Genomic DNA, 17,621 nt, shown 5'->3' on the forward strand with positions numbered 1-17,621 from the left:
TGAGTATTTTACATAAAATATTGATCAGTTTTCTGTTTGTTTTTTTCCTCATACTCTAGCAGTTACTGATTATTATTACTGACAATAATTCTTTTGCTTTAATTCTACGCATTTGTGGCCAGCTCAAAGAGGCATAAATAAGTTTAAAAATGGGTTATGGTTGCCTGTGATAGACCAGATAGATCAGTTTTATTTCTGTCTTTTCAGTCTGTACACTATTATTCCTTTAAAAAAGCAGTACTTGAGTAAGATAGGACACCTGAGGGAGAGTAAAAGTATGCTGTTTTCCTGGCAATTAACTGTGCATACTCAGAAAATAAAAACGGTGTTGCAGCAAGAAATGAGTGGAAGCCTGTAGTTAAGGAGAAAGAAAGCTAAGAGAAACAGCAGAAGGACCTCAGAGATTAAATGAAAAAAACTTCTATGAACTAGAAGGAATTATACAGAGTTTATTGCAACTCACAAAGCCACCCAGCTGGCTAACATTACTCTGCTAGCATGCAAGTGGCAAAGGAGATCTTATTTGTAAATCCTTTATTCACCCTTATTTTATCTCATCTTTTTAGAGTTTATTTTAAAGCTTAAGTATTCTATTCTACATTTTAATATAAACCTGATGTTTTGAGTGTAAACCCCTTCTGGTCATTGAGGAGCTCACTGGAAAGAAAAGATCTAGGCAGATCCGTCCCAAATTTCTGGAAGTTTAGGGTTTCATGATAGTGATATTATCCTAACTTTGCGTTTCTTAACCTTGAAAGCAGCACATCTAGTACTCTGACATGGCAGAAGGCATTGCTGATAAACCTGTGCTCTCTGTTGATGGATAGTGAATGTTGAATGTCAGGTAGAGAAACACAATTGACCATGTACGTGGAGTAGCCACCGATTCTGTTTTCTCCTTAGCTCTTTTTGCTTCCAGTAATGGTTAGAATGACCATGAATGAGGAGCAGAAGAAAGCAATAACTGATGGGGTGAGGGACAAATCTGACAGAAGTAACAAAGGGAAAGGAACAATTCCCTTTTTGTAGTTCCCACAAATAGATACTGACCAGCTGAATCCATTCAGTTTAATGGTAATAATTTTATGAAGGTCAGTGTAATTAATGTATGATATGGGAAATAAGGGATAACCATTGTGAATTTGTTGGGAAACAAATGTGCTGCAAAACATTTTGTGTAACAGGAAAGCATTTCTTGAGACTATTTCCCCTTTAATGCTGATTTTACAGTAATTAGAAATCTCTTAAAAAATCACGACATCTTGGGATGGATGGAACTAATGAAGTCTGTTTTTTCACAGACTGGTGTTTTATAGATGTTAAGCTCAAAGCAAAGTGTTTTCCAGATTTATTAACTCAGTGTGTTTGTTAAGGGCTCTGCCTCGAGCGAACTCTGTGCCGTATAGTAACAGCTGAGCTCATGTTACAATGTTTCTTTCAGTCAGGATGCATCTAGAGACAATTACAGGCTCTCTTTCCTCTAGCTGACTATTCATGTAAAATTTGTATCTTCTCTGTACCAAAATTGTCTGAAATGGGCTAATAAGTTCTAAATTACGAGTCAGTAAAGGCAGACATATACCTACACATTTGCCATAATTGCATAAGCCTTTGTTGAGGCAAAAAGAAGACAGGGAGCAAGGATGAATATAGCAAAGCCTCAAAAGTCAGTCAAAGGAGGTTGACATAAAATAACCAGGTATTTGTACTGCATATTGAGCCACTTCAAATGAAATATTTAGCAGTATAGTTACAAAATTAGAAAGCTCCACATGGGTTAACTACTTGAATATTTACCCCAGTTCTCAAGCAGAATTTGCAGCCCATGCTTAGCTTGGTCCTGCCATAGCTGTTCTGCTAGCAGTATTTAAGCCACCACTTAAAATGTAGTTTAAGTGTACCTGCATGAGTTGCAGCTGCAGTATTGACTGGAATACAGCCAGACAGGACTGATATACTTAGCCTTTAGGTGTCACTGTGCTCTTAAGAGTAGAAATTGTTCAACATTTTGGCTGGCTCAAAAAAGATATTTTTTTCTGAAACAGGAACTCCTACATAGTGACATCTTAAGTTCTCAGCTTCAAAGGTAAATGGAAGTTATTGTTAAGCATCAAAATCTGTTTGTAAAGCTATGAAAAAGGAGAGATTACTTCATGTAAGCCTACAGATGCAGCGAATCTGAGTTGACTATAAGACTAGTTGTGCATGACTGCCTGTAGTTGCACTTGGTCTACAAAATGGATCCAGGGAGAAATGGATATATGTGTGACTACCACGTACTGTCATCTTGTCCTTCTAATAGATACTCACACAACTAAAAAGCACTCATGTAACAATGTATCCTGAAAACATGCAGAACAGACACTTGAGAGGTGACCTGAGGTGTACAGCCACTATCAGAGATATAGTATCAAGTATTATGTAGTTCTTTATGAGAGAAAAATGTATCATTAACTTAAAGGCACTGGAGCTTGATAAATTTAAATAAGATGCAAGCTCTAAATGAGGAGGATTAACCATGGGAACAAACTATCCAGGGAAACAGTGAATTTGATGATGTCAGATCAAGACTGAGTGCCTTTCTGGAACATAGGCTGTAGCTGAAAGCTAGATACTGAGCTCAATTCAGGGGGAAAAAACAAACAAACAAACAAACAAACAAACAAAACCCACCACAACAGGTGAAATGAAATGGCTTGAAGTATACAGGAAAACAGATTAAATGACTCATTGATCTCCAGTAGTCCTAAACCCCATGATTCTACAGGTCATTATAATCCACTAAGTATACTAATCACTTGCATTATGACTGAAACTCTCAGCATACTTTTGGTTAGGCAGACTAGGCCAGTTTTGACACGATTTGAGTCTATTTTCAGCTGATAAGATTAAATGCTCTGCGCAGTCCTACCTCTTTGGCATGTTTAAATCAGTTTAACCTTGAAATGTTTTAAATCTCAGGAGTAGATATGGCGTGTCGCTCTGCATGTTCACAGCCTTCATGAGAAACACATGGCCCTGGGTCTGCACACCTGCATGCCCAGGGAGTCAGAGGGGTGTGAATTGCCACATGTAACCCAGAGCAACTGCTTCACTTATGCAACTGAGAGAACGCTCACAAGGGGTGTGTGACAAAGGATGGCTTTGCATATAGCAGCTCTTGGGCTTGAAAATGTTCACAGTGACTACACAGGGTACGTGAAGTAGATCCCATACACTGTTTTGGGGCCACTTTTGAGCTGGAGGACTGAGGCATGGCCTCCGTCAGTCCACCCCGTGGAAAGCATGATCATACCTACTGTGCCATAGAGAGTCTGTACCCCACTCTCCACATTTTAGAAATAAGATCCTAGATGAAGAGGCTGCTCAAAGCTTACCGATGAAGTGAAATTTTCTTGTCTCCCGATCTGCCGTCCCTCTCCTCCCTCAGAAGTTACATCCTCTGAGGGACCTGCAAAGCCTTGTATTTCTCCTTCAGAAATCATAAAACTACTCGATCATTGGGGGCACGGCGAGAGGAAGGGATTAGGCCGTTCCTAAGCAGGGAGCATGCAGTGGATTCACCCGCGAACCCAGCGGCTGAAGCCGCCCTGCCAACCCCTCACGGGGAAGGGCCGCCTGCCCCCCACCCCTCGCGTCGGCCTGGGCCCGTTTGCCATGATGGCGGTGACTGGTAATCGCGTCCCAGCAGCGACACCGCCGATCTCCGGGGCCCAGCCTCCCAGCAGCCAGCCCTCCGGGACCGCAGCATCGCCCGGGCTCCTACGGGGATACCCGGCCCGCGGTGCGAGGAGCCGGGGGAGAGGCCAGGGACCCTGCCCGCCGCGGCCGCTCAGGGGAGGCCCGGCGCGGCCCGCAGCGCCCCCGCCTCCGCGCGGCAGGTGGCGCCAGAGCCTCGCGCGCCCGCCGCCCGCGGGGGCGCGGGAGCCGTCCCGGCGCCTGCGCGCTGCAGAGGCGGCGGCGGTGGCAGCGGCCTGAAGAACGCCGCGGGGAGAGCGGGCGGTGGCGGTGGTAGTTGTGGCGGTTTGGCGTGTCGCTGGGCGGCCGTGATCGCGCGCCACGATGCCTGCGGTGTCGAAGGGCGATGGGATGCGGGGCCTGGCGGTCTTCATCTCCGATATCCGGAACTGTGAGTGGCGGATGAGGCGTGGGGGCTGGGGCCTGGGCCGGGCCGGCCGTTGCCCCGTGGGGCCGGGGCTTCTTTCCTTCAGTCCCCTCCCCAGTGCTCTCCTCTTCCCCCGGCCCCCCGCAGCGGGCTGCTCGGAGCGCTCCAGCCTCACGAAATGGCGACGCGCCCTAGGGGGCGGCGGGGGAGGCGGCGCGGCGGCGGGGGGGGGGGGGAGAAGCAGCCTAAGGCCTTTTGCTGTGGGTTTGGGTTGGTGTGTGCGTTTTGGGTGGGTTGGTCGGGGTATTTCCCTCCCTCCCCTTCCCTCGCCCCCGCCGTTGCGGAGGGGCGCTGGGCGTTGTGGTCGCTGCCCCGGCGGAAGGGGGTGCCGAGAGGTCGGTGCTCGCCGTCGTCGTTGTTTATAAGGCTCTGCAGCGAAGCCGGCGTGTATTCGGGGTGCGGGTGGATTTGTGGTGGGCCAGGGAGAGGCGTCTCTGGTCTCCTTCCAAATCCGTGAACGGTTTTCAATTCAAAAACGTCACTGATGGAAAGCAGGCCTCTGTAGGGGTGCCTGCGAGCAGGGCCTGCTGTGGGTGTGCCTAAGCTTGGCTGAAATTGGCTTTAAAATTCTGCTTTGACAGAAATCGCCTCTTAGGATCTGTGTAATTAAAAATAGGATGGAGAGGGGTGCGACTAAGTGTTCCCCTGAGGGAAGAGGGGGGAGCATTCCTGTGAGTATGTAGGGCAGAGAGGAGGAGTAAGCATCTGCTGCTGCTTGATGGGGGGGGGGGGGGGGAAGGTGTACATCTGGGGGCACACCTCAGTGTTCAGCTTTTCTTTTTGACTGAGAATTGCACGTGATAGCAGTTTAATATTAATCTGAGTTGGAGATCTAAGTGCATGATGTGGCAGGAATTGCCTGGGGAAGGGCTAAGGTCACTGTGGTTGGTGTGATGAAACAGCTCTATTTTGTCCACCTGTGTGCCTCTGTAGATTACTTGAGGCTACTTCAAAAGCAATGTCAGTAAGGTTTCCTCTCTAACAGATGAAAGTGGATTTGGAGTATTTTTTAATACAAATTATGATGATCTAACTAGGGTTGTATTGGGATAACCACACTGGCTTGGAAAACTCTTCATTTTGATGACTTCTAATACAAAAAGCTGGGGAGAAAATTATACCAATAAAACAAAACCATTTAAATGCAGAGTTTCCTTAAACTAAATTCAGGTGATGTGGACTTCTAGCCACATAAACAGGGGCTTTGAATGTAAAATTCAAGGTTGTTAATCTTCCTTACAGCAGAAGCTGTCTCAATGTTTTTTCAGAACAGAGTTGCAGGTCCTTAGGCTTCTTCAGACTTCACTCTTGTATGTGTAGAAGAAGGCTTATAAAATGTGTTGTGTATCAGTTCAAGGTTACATGAATGGTCTTGTGCTTTGTCTGTTTGGCCTAACTATTTACTGAAAATTTTCCAGTGCCCTGGTATTTTATGCAAGCTGCATGTGTAACACAGTTTCACCTGGTGTCATAGCATTTAAGACTTCTTGTTGTATCTACCTACTGTTTTTTAATGATTGTTTTCCTTCATTTAGTTAGAAGTAGTATGATTTCATTCTTAGACGTGGTGCTCGAGGACATGGTTTAGTGGTGGACTTGGCAGTGATAGGTTAATGGTTGGACTCGATGATCTGAAGGGTCTTTTCCAACCTTAATGATTCTATGATTCAATGTCTCTTATGTCTTACAGCTGGTTAACACATTTGTCCACTCTCGTTTTCAATGGAATTCAGTAGAAGAGAATACAAGAGAAACATTCAAGCTCTTAGGTTCCTAACCTATGTTTAGAGATGTGGAATAACAAGATTTAAGGTAGTTGGATAGAACAAATTAGCTACTGATTTCCCCACAAGCTTGCCAGTGCGTAGGCAGTGTGGGAACTCTGATGGAACAACCACATCTCCAGATTGGACAACAAACCTCCCATGTTCTCAGTGTCTGCAAGGGTGACAAAGATGTAACTTGCTTGTGAAACAAATAAAATGTTAATGCTTTTACTGTTTAAACAAATACCGATATTTCTCAAATGTTTTGTCCCTGTCCAGACAGCTATTTGGGAGCTGTAATTACTTTTGTATCTTTCTCATCTTTGTATCATTTTTGTATCATCTCATCTTTTGTATCTATCTCATCATCATAGAAAGTAAGTACATCTTCCAAATAGCTGCGAAAGAGCTGGTAGTTCCCACTAGTAGGTGATCTATGCGGCTTCCAAATAGGTATCTAATGGCATTTGAATATTTTTCCTTTAAGGGAGCTCTGAGTGTTGCCAGCTGACCATACGCTGACTAAGATTCCCAAAATTACTTGAGAACACTCTTTAGAGACTCTGCTTTGTAGGCACTGGTATTGCCTTAAGTTCCATTTTTCCCTTTTCAGACTGGGGAGCTAGATATTTGTCAAGAACAAAAAGTAATAGCTGTTTAGGTGAACAGAATCTTTTGACTTGTAAATCAAAGAAAATGTTCCTGTTCTGAGATAGGAGGGAAGTGACACCAAGAAGGATGTCAAGGGTCTCGTCTCCCACCCCCCACCCCCGCCAAGGGAATGGGAGATAAGGAAACCAAGTGCAGCTCTTGACCTCTGTTTCTAGCCTTAAAGTTGGGCTAAATATCTGACAGTTGCACTGATTTGCAAAATGCTTGCTGGCATTCTGAATTTTGGTCTTAATTTTGGCTTTGTTGGACTCATTTATCTCTTTGTAATACTACCATAAGGGCCTAACACTTTTAGTTTGCCTACAGCCCTTCCAGACTGAGTAATGTTGAAACATGGTGTGTGTGTTTTTTCCTGAAAGATTTTGCACAGATAAGGAATCTGCATTATAGATGTTGCTGAAAAATGAAAATACAGTTGTTGTGTCCTAACTGTGCTCAGGTGGATGCACAGCATGTGATTTCAAGCTAATAAAATAACCTAAACTTCAGCAGGATACTTATGTAAATTTAGACTGTCTACTTTTGGAAATGCTTAACCTTCTTACATCAAGTTTTATTTCTTGGGCATTTGTGCCTACAAAATCTGCAGCACTAAATAATGCATCGTTCTCTTACAAGTTTATTATATTACTGATATATTATTATATTACTGATTTGGGAGTGGTGCTTGTCTTGCCTATCTGTTTTTACCAGTCTGTTACAGGCTTCAAAAAAGTCTTACTTGATAGCAATTTTCAGTGCTTACAACTCTAGTTGATTGTGAGTGAATCAACAGCTCACGCTGTCAGTCTGTCTTCAATAGATAAAAGGTTGGTTGTTGCTTCTGGGTTGGTTAAGCATATTTTTGGCACTTAGATCAAGAAGTTTAATAGATAATCCATGTGTGAAATGCTTCTGTGCCACATATGACTTCAAATGTAAGAATTACTTTCTATGTGACTTTAAAAAGTTTGCTTGAAGTACACTGATTTCTTAAAAGTCTGTAGAGCTTTTAATAAAAAAAAGTCAGCATACTACTTGTAGCAGCAATTGTAAAATATTTTAAGGGGCAAAAGGACCAAACGCTTTGACTTTGGTCTAGGCTCTGTGAAACTGTAATATTGAATGAATTTTTTCAAAGTGAAATGTTCTTTATTCATGCAAATGTCAAGTGAATTTTCAACATCTGATAGTGTAAGAAAACAAATTATCCTATAGTTCCTGATAGGTCTCCAGAATTTTGTTTCAGGGCAGCTTCTTGTTGTAGGTTCTGTATTTTGCATGTAAAGGTCCTAGTGCAGATGGCAGGGAAAAAAAAGAGGTTTTAAGAAAATAACCCTTTTAGGTGCCTGACAACTTGCCAGTACATGTATGGGCTTTTCTAGAAACTTGATTAATTGGATTGTTTTATAATGTACATGAAATAGTACAGCAAATAGGTTTTTAGCTTATCTTTTGTAGACATCAGACGAGAGACAAGAACTGTAGATTGAAAGCTAAAGTACTTGGTTAAGGTAACCCAGTTAATTAGCCCTTACTTAGTGTGGCCCACTGAGAAAACAGCTATGCTGTAAAATAGATTGTGGTGGTAGTGGAGCTGGAAGGCTCTGAATCCTGTAGTTTGGTGAAGTGCCATCCAGACTTAGGAGTTCAGGTCAGGAAGGGTCTTTGTCACTGCTTGAATGAAGTGCCTCGTGAACTAAAACAAGAAGATCAGCACGTGTTATAAGCATATGGACTGTGCAAGAAATACCTTATTCTTAAAAAGTATGTTAAATCTTTTTTTGTGTATGTACTGCAGAGCTGCTGAAGTGATTTGGCTTATGTAAGATGGTGCCCTGTAAACTCTCCAGCTGTCTTAGCTGACAGATGCATCATCAGGAGTCTGTCTTCATTTTTTGAGAATAGCTTTATGCTTATCTGGTGATGAAGTACTTTTGTTTGTCACTCAACCTATTCTGTTGCAACAAGAGCATTATCTGCTATTCACCCTGAAAACTAGGAAAGCTTGCTTTTCTCCTTTCTTTTGGAGGTAGTAGTGTAGAAATAGTTTCTGTTACAATGTTAAGTGTACTACCTGTAACCGCCTCCTCCACTGTAAAATCAGGAAGTAATCTACCTTTGGGTTGATGAAATGAGTCTATACAGAGGCAAAAGCTGCTTTTGCCACAGGCTCGAAGGACAATATCATTCTTCATTTCCCTCACTAGTTTAGATAACTGTTTTACCTTTTCAGTGTCACCTTAAAAGTTGGACAGAGGGTGGAAGGATTCCTTTAGTTTGTTCTGCAAATGTTTCTGTATACATTCTGTTCCAAGATACTGTTCCTTTCTCCTTGGGCTATATTTTTTCCTTAGATAAAACCCAACAGATATATTAAACAAAGGTCTGTCACTTCTCATAGAATTCAGTGTATTAATTCTTCTTTCTACTGGGCAGGGATAGTGTCCAGAGGCTGAAGCCTCTTGAAGTCTGACTTCAGTAGCTTTGCTTCACTGAATTGGGACTGGTGCATCAGGTTACAGACAAGCAAGTGGGGACTAAAAAAGGCTAGTTCATTAAATTCATCATACGATAATCACCCGTTTGACTGGATGGCAGATAATGGAGTGCATTACCTGTGCATGTGGGAGGGGCATGCACATGAATTAAATGACCATGTGGGTATGTATGGAGTTATTTGTTCTCTGTGAGAACAGCCACACAGTGAAACAAACTTCACATAGAGTGAGCTGGGCACATACAGCTTGTTTTAGTGCTCTATGTCAGTAATACGGCTTTCAGTGTGTAGGCTAAAGCTACTGCATTGCTCCCCTGAGGTGTAGGTTCTTATTTGCATTGGGTATAGTTTTAAAGTAGGACTTGAGTTACTCCTGTAGACAGTCAATGACTCTTCTTTATTTGTATTCTTAGACTACTTATCTCTCTGAAGAAATCTGAAGGCAAGGCATCTTGATTTGCTCTGTTTCTCTTGCAAGGCTATGGCCACTCATCTAATATGGACCGTTTCTGGCCTGAAAAAAATCCTAAGAGCATGCTGCTTAGAGCTATAATAAGCAGTAAGTCTTGCATCACTTGCTACTATTTGCAGGAGAGTGATTTAAGGAAAACACAATTAGCATGAGATTAATCTGAAGAGGATGTGTAAAACGAGGCTAGTGTTCTGCCCATGGCCTCTCTGTCTTAGCTTTCTTGTGATTATTTCATGGAACTCTGAGGGGCTGGGGGTTTTTTGTAGGTTGGTTTGTTTGTTTTACACTTGTTGAATTTATACATGTTTGGCTGAGAAAATGGGAGAGTAGGCAAAGACAATAATTAATAGATGAGAGGTAGTAGAGAGCTAGAATCTTTCATGTGACATCCAACCTCTCCATTAGAGACATTGGAAAATATAACATCTGCTGGATTTGCAATCCTTTGGATAAAGGCTGCCCATCAGGACTAGTAAGAGGAAGTTAAGGACTATGGCAGAGACTATGGCATATCTGCCTCAATTAATGAGCTCATATAGGATTGTTTTAAGGTCCCTGAAATAGTAGTTTAGAAGTAATAGTTAAACTAGGAGACTTTGGATAAGCCTCAAACTGTTCTTCTATTATCTGAATGTGAACTAAGGTAGAAGAGAGCCCACAGTGACTTGTACTAAATCAGTGCAAATACTGCCCTACCCTGTTGAAGGGAGTGTAACTGTATGGTGTGAAAATACTGTTCAAGGAAATGACTACTTAAATGGTGCTCAGTCAAGGAAGGAGGAAGAGCTGCTTTATGTAGTAGCCTAACCTTGCACTTCTGGTTTTGCATATCTTCTTAGCTTAAAGCTTCTCTTTTGATAGGAGTCAATGTTGTTTTTTCAACTAAACTGCCTAATAGATGTTCTGTATGTCATAAAGTCACTCGAATATGAGCTTCCAGTAAGCTTTCAGTTCACTTGAGAAAAGATCTGGTCTTAAGCTAGACCCTATTACCTAGTTACTCCTCAAACTCTTTCACAGGTTGAGCTGTAGTGTTTTTCTTAACTTGTAGTGCCTAGTTAGGAAAAAAAAAAACCAACCATGGTAGGCACCTAAAATTATTAAACTGCTGCAATTAGGGTATCTGAATTGTGATAGGATTTGGAAGCCACTGTGCTCTTCCGCATTTATTTCCCTTCCCTTATGAGGACAAGGAGTTAATGGATTACTGGATTACAGTAAAGCCTGTGACTCCCTGCTCTTTCATGAGAAGTGTTGGTATAGGGGCAAATCTCTAGCGGCATACTGGAGGAGGAAGTCAGTTCTGTGGATTGTAGTTCACTTACTGTGCAGAATATTAGCAAATGTACACTACAGAGTTCTTAAATGTGATCAGTATGTCACTGATCTGTCTGTAGTAATGGATACCTAATCATAACAGGATGTCCCAAGGCACAAAAATCTTCAATGGCCTTTGTGCCATTAATGGTTTTCAACATGACAGACAGGCACTTCTTTCCTCTGATCAAACATATCTTGTGAAAGGACAACATGCACTCATGTTTTCATTCATAACAGGATGTTAATACATCATTAAGCAAAAAGCTACTTGCTCTGCAGCCTTGAACTGGTCAATTTCTGAACAAAACTGAAGCTATGTTAACATCTTGTGAAGGTAAGGTATTTTATAGTAGCCTCTTTGGGTTAGTTGCACAGTGAGTTTGTAAACAATAGCACCAGCATCCTCCTTCAGACATACTCAGGTGGACCTAGAACTTGTACCTCTATTGTAGTACTCTGTGTAGTTTAGCCAAACGAAGGAATTTACGCAGACAAACTCGCATAATGTGAGGGCAGGCGTACAGCAAACAGACCACTCTAAGGTATTGCTATGTAACGTGCCTCCCTTTTGGCCCTCTTCCCTGCTGTGCTAAGTTACCAGCTGAGAGATTAGGGAGAGGTGGAGGATGGATTTGGTGTTTTACTTCATAAAGCTAATGATTTGCATAGCAAATGGCTAATCTGTACTCTAGAGCTGTAACATAAGTATCTGTCCTGCTGGCAGGTAAAAGTAGTGGTTTAATTTACTGATATGAGATGTAAGTACTATAAAAGCTCTTTCACAAGGGCAAGAATGGATGCACTGATTACTCTTACGTGAATATTTTCCTATAAGTATTTGCAGCATTTTTACTGTAGAGATGATAGTGTTTGTTTTGATTTGGGCCCCCTCTTTCAACAACTTTCTTTCTCTGTCCCCTGACAGCAGGATTTAAGAATGCAGTGTAGTCTTAGCATCATGCTTGTAAGCTGCTTTAGCAATAGGAAAGGCAAGTGTGTAATTTGATTGCTTTATGCCAACTAAAGTGTGTTTGGATGGTGAATGTGGTGAACTTTCTACCTGGTCATGTCTTCTGCTAGCATTATCACTTGTAGTAAAGCTGATATGACTTACCCTTTGGATATTAAATAAACCAGTTTTACTTTTGGCTATTTGGCTCCCTAACTGACCTGCAGCAGTACAAGGTAGTAGCAGGAATGTGTATGCCAGGAGGAGAGCAGTGCTAAGGAACAGTCTGGAGTTGTTGTCTTCAAAGCTATAGCCTTGAATCAAACTGATTATGAAACTATATCAACATATTTTGCTGAAGGAAAGCTAGTAGCAGTTTGACTGTGGTGTCTCTCCCACCTAACTTGCCAATTGGTTTAGATGCTCCTAATGTAGAGGCTAATGAAAACATAATAAAAGAGAAAAATCCTTATGTTTGGAAAACAATGACTCTCAGCTCTCAAGGAAAACATCTAACAACATCTTTAAAATTGAGAATTTATCTCTTGTGTAAGAACTGTGTTCTTCCCAAGTAGATGTTCCTAGCCACTATGGGGCTCAGAGGAGAAGCTGCTGCTCTTAGCCTTGGCAGTATTTGTATTACTGCTCTCCTAAACAGAAAACTAGAGTTGTCCTGTCTTCAAGGCCTGTTCAATAATTGAATGTGAACAGAGGGGCATATTCTGTTAGACAAATGGTAGTGCCACAAATATTAACCGACACTACTACTTGCTTTCAAGAAGCATAACAGAATGCTGGCAACCTTTTTCTTATGCTGATAGAGCCTCCTACCCAATATGCTTTATAGTTCCTCACACTAATAATGGCACATCTATAATCATAGAATTGTCAGATGGCCACAGGACAGGTAAGGCTAAGAGGTAACATGATGTAACAGTTCTGACCTGTGCATAAATTCAAAATAAATGAATTATTGGGTGGGCTCAATTACACTGGCTGCTGCCATAAGCAGATTGGAGCCAGATGAGTACTGGGAGTATCTAAACTTTTGTGAAGCAGGTTTTTTTGCTTTAAATGTTGTAAATACATCTGTTTCAAGAACTTGCCTGCAGAAATCTACTCTGCTCAGTATTTGTGTAGACACTTGTATGGAACAAGTGCTTCTCTGTTCCTTTGGGAAACAAATGTGTAGACTTGATCAGAAATATACCGAACTCTAAATGGTTTGTATGAAAGTTAAGGACTTGTAGCAGTTCTAATTAATCTGCATGGATGTGCTTTGTGCCTCAAACTTGGCTTAGGCAGTCTACAGTTAGTATAGCAACAAGTTAATCCTGATGGAGCAGGTCACTGCCTAAGTGAGCTGCAAGCAGCCCACTAATTCCAACCTTGAAGCACTCGCCTAGTCTTGCAACCCTGCTGCCAAGTTAGTATTAAGGTATGTCAAATGTTCTCTTCAAATGAACGGACTCAAGAAATCCCTTTCCTGTAACTTCTGTTTTCTCATTCTTCTGTAGATTGTAATGTAAAACTCCAAACTGAGATATGGAGGTGTTATTTATGCAATACTGAAGCTCTGACTGTAGCCTGGATTACTAGGAGATTTAAGAATAGTAATTGGTTCTCTGAAGAGCTGGATGACTTTTGATGTTCACTAGTCTTTGTTAATGAAGGTGGTAATTAAAGATAACAGTGGACTGCACACTAAATTTATCTTGCCTAATGAAGGCAGTAGCAGTGCAGTGGAGTCTGAAGCCTGGCAAACTGCCAAATATGAAGTAATTGCTCATAAGCACCTTGGACAATGTTGTGGCTGGGTATCTGCTTGCTCAGGTACTCATCTTGGGGAAGACTAACAACAGTCATACTAGGGCTGTAAGGCTATAAACAGTATATGTCTCTTCTGCAAAATAGCCAGCCAAAACTTAGTGGCTTGCAATCACCTCTCTTAATAACTTGTTATGGATATTTAATCATAGTCTTGCTAAACTGGAAAAAGCCTGAATAAGTGAAAGTGAGAAGCATGTGGCCTGAACTGATGTGGAATGCAATCTTGTGCCCTGGCTTAAATACTGTCCTACCCACCAGTTTGTATACATGACATGACCTTTATTAAGCCTCTCCAAGTTGAATAGCTTGGCTACAGCATGTTTTGTTGCAATACAGCTCTGATAATGTCTTGAAACTGCGAGCTGTGTAACAGCCTGGAAGTGAGGTGGAGCAATTGCCTTTGCAAGCCTCTGAGTTCTGCAGTGCCGCACTGCTTCAACTGTCATCAGTAGTGGTCTTACCTTCCTTTTTAACCATCCTTAAGGTTACTTAAGCGTTTCTAATGATGGTAAAAATCAAATATGCATGTAGAAATTCTTCAGTGAGTGTTACCATGGCTGAGTAATTTGATGAAAACTTCTCAGTTAATCAAACACATTTTCTTTAACAGCCCCTGCCTGTCCTGTCCCCCTCTTTCCCCTCACTTAGTGGGGCAGAAGACCTAGCTAAAAATTGGTCCTTGGTTTTTGATACTTTTATCTTCTTTTTCCTTCTACGTGGAACAAACTGAAGCTCCCTGCCACTGTGAGGTTTTGCTTTGCTTTGTCATCCTCTAATGTAAACAATAAATTAAGTTTGAACAAGGTTACCTTGCAATATAACTACTGGGGTTCAGGAAATTTGTTTTAGATACTTCAGCTTTGTTTTAACTCATGAGTTATTCTAAGCATTGTTATGTGACTGTCCTCAGTGACATTTAACACCCAATGTGCTAGTGCTGCTCTCTAAAACTGCAATTTCAGGTGCATACAGACTGTAATCAGTAATAAGGAGATGACTTAATTATTCAACTTGATTTCCAATATATGGAGTTAAACTTTTATCACCAGCTAGTTGCTATGCTATTTACGTGTGGTCAAGGTCTAGATGAGATTATATACTGCATTCAAAACAGAACAGCCTGAAGGAATTATTCAAAACAGGCTTTTGTTCATCTGCTATGCAAGTTTTCAACTTTGAGAGAATAAACCTTCAGATGTGAATTTGCTGTTTAATATGGGTGTTCCTGTCAACTCACTGCTACAGCTGTGTGCACAGGGGGTGGGATTTTGATTTTCGTGTTGCTGAGGCTGCAATCCATTTCTACCAAAGATGCTGACTATATAAATTCCTGAAGTATTTTAGTCAGGCTTCCCTTAATGCTCTGTTGCTTGCTTAGGACACAAAGAACCCAGTTTCTAGCAGTAACTGATAATCCGCAAGCATAATGGGTAGGTAATGCTGCTTGAAAGGTTTGCTGAGAGGTTTTGGTGCTTTAAAAAAAAAATTATAGCCTTGATTTCATCTTGGGTTAAAAAAACTGGCTGAGATGTATTTACTCTTGTTCCCCCTTCCTCCCTCCATTTTTAACATCAGTGTTTATTGCCATGCTTGTTGAGGTTAGAGAACCAATTGCTAATAATTCAAAGTAAATATTGCAATGGGCTTCCCTTACAAACAGAACCTAAAGATATAGAGCAAGGACCTAGCTTCCAAACTTAGGTAACTAAATATCCTACCCAGATTAGCAATATCCCAGACTGAGGTCAATGTTCTCTGCCCTGTTAATCTAAATGAAGTACAAAATCTCCAGACTCAGTGGTAACATTTTAATGAGATGTGCTCTTCATTTTGTAAAAGGGAAAAGAAATCTATAGTTTTAGAAATTAAAATTTTCATCTGGAGCAGGTGAATTGCTGAAAATAAGTTTTAAAGACTTGAAAACAAGAGTGCTAACATGATAGCTTAGCAAAATTGGAGTGTTGTGTATTTACATAACCACTTAAACCCTTCTGGCATATGTTACTGTGGCCCTCTGTAGAGTATGGACCCAGGAACAAAAGACTTGCTTCAGTCTAGTAGTGAATTCCGAATGCTGGCAAGTATCTTAGACGAGAACACTTGAGTACCCCTGCTATGTGCACAGAACAAATAATCTAATCCAATTAAGACAAATCTAAAAATCTGTAGTTAGAAGACACTTCAAGTCTTAGACTGTACAAGCTGCTGCTTATTTATACAGTAAATAGTGTTACTGCTTTAAAACCAGTTTACTTTAGGTTGGCAAGTTAAATTAGAACAAAACTCAATGTGTTACGTGATATATTAGTGAAAAGTGGTTAAATTTTGTGATCCCAAGAGATGCATCTTATAAACTGAGGGAAGTACACTGTGATCTCTAGCCTTGTCACTCTAGAAGTTAATTGGAGTTTCTAGGTCAAATTAGAACTGTGGACATATCTTCTGCTTTATCTGAAAACCAAGATGCATACAGGTAGCAACTACAACTTATGTTTCAGAACAGGTATTGTGAATTCTTGAGCTCTGAAGATGCTTAACTTCTTAAAAGCAGTAAGTGAAAAAGTAGGTACAAGTAAGTAGTTTTTCAGGGTTGGGTATGGGCAAAGTTGGTTGTTTGTTTTTTTTTTTTTTTCCCATATGGAGTGCCTGCCAAGGCACCCTGCACTTCAGTGTTTTGAGCAGTGCCCCTTACAAAACAGTGTTGTAGAATGGAAAAATTCCATGTTCAGCAAATCTGTAGGTATTTTGTTAAAATGACAAGGCAAACTGAAGTAGTTGTTTCTATTTTGGGCCTAACTTGTTTCCATTTGTACAGTGTGCTAGTCTTGCTATGTGTCTGTACTTTTATGGCCATTATTATAGGCATATTAATATAAACCAGTTTTCTGCATCTTATGCGAGAGTTGGTTTTGGAAGGGCCTAACTTCAGTTTCTTTTTTTGAGTCTAAATCAAGAAATTACAAAATCTGGATTAATTTGTATTGGGTGTGGGATTCCCTTATACTTTAAATACTCTGCTATTAACCTATCCTTAGGCAGTTGTTTCCTTGAGTTACTTAATCACCTTTCATCTGGCCTGCTGTCAGATCATCTTTGAATGGTAACGGGGTGATTAACAGTCATTGGGTGACACAGCAGGTTTGGACATGCAAATGTGGTAGGATGTTTAAATGCTGTGAGTTGTTGCTTTGCTTATATGGAAGAAAGGAATAAGATTGGAGGTGCTTGGGAATGCTGGTCCTGATCTGCTCTTCAAGCCTTGTCACATAGCCTCCTTCCACTAACATGGCTGTAGAGTGGTGTGGGGTAAAGTGGGGTGTGAAAGCAGAGCATCTGATACCCACTACTCATAAGGTTGGACCATTTTCAAACAGGGCCAGGAAACTTTTATTCATAACCTTGTAGCTAAATATATGTGATGAAGAATAAAGGAAGCTGTCTTTTTTTTTTTTTCTTGTGCTGCTAGTTGATGTTTTGGAAACTGCTTGAAAGTTTGAGTAGGCAGAGGTCTGAATTTCCAACACAACTAGATGGCCAGTTCTGCATTGCTGAAGTGGACTTCATTTGCTCCCCTCAAACTTCAAGCAACTGAATATAATGCCCGAGTTGGATATTTTGCCCTGCCATGCTCGCTCATGTAGGAGATAATGGATCCAGACCTCTAGAGTATCTCAATCACCAAAAACTAAAATGCTAAAGAGTAATAAGCTGCTTTGGTTTGGACAACGCAAGTATTACTTGAATAAGCTTGCATTATCAGAATTTAAACTGCAGCTTATTTCTCTGAATATTTAACATGAATTGGCACTAGAAATCCTAATACCTATTCTTGGAATCAAAAGCTGATATGAAATAGAAACTGTGCTGAGAAGCCTAAGGTGGTAAAGTCACCTAATAAAATGTGAATTTTAAATATTTCTGGTCTTTCAAGTGACTTTCATGGGGCATATTGAATGTCTGAACTTAGG

General features: G+C 41.1%; 1 protein-coding gene across 4 annotated transcripts in view; it reads left to right on the plus strand.

The window, feature by feature from the left end:
* Positions 1–3,959: 3,959 nt before the first annotated feature.
* Positions 3,960–17,621, plus strand: part of AP2A2 (adaptor related protein complex 2 subunit alpha 2) — a 50,889-nt gene continuing 37,227 nt past the window's right edge. For all 4 annotated transcript variants that reach the window (XM_082318491.1, XM_082318490.1, XM_082318492.1 and 1 more), the window contains exon 1: positions 3,960–4,129. In XM_082318491.1, the coding sequence (XP_082174617.1) occupies positions 4,063–4,129 (67 nt within the window). In that variant the 5' untranslated portion in view covers positions 3,960–4,062. The remainder of the gene's footprint in view (positions 4,130–17,621) is intronic.

Source organism: Platalea leucorodia (assembly GCF_965183815.1).
Source record: "Platalea leucorodia genome assembly, chromosome: 7".
NCBI lineage: Eukaryota > Metazoa > Chordata > Aves > Pelecaniformes > Threskiornithidae > Platalea > Platalea leucorodia.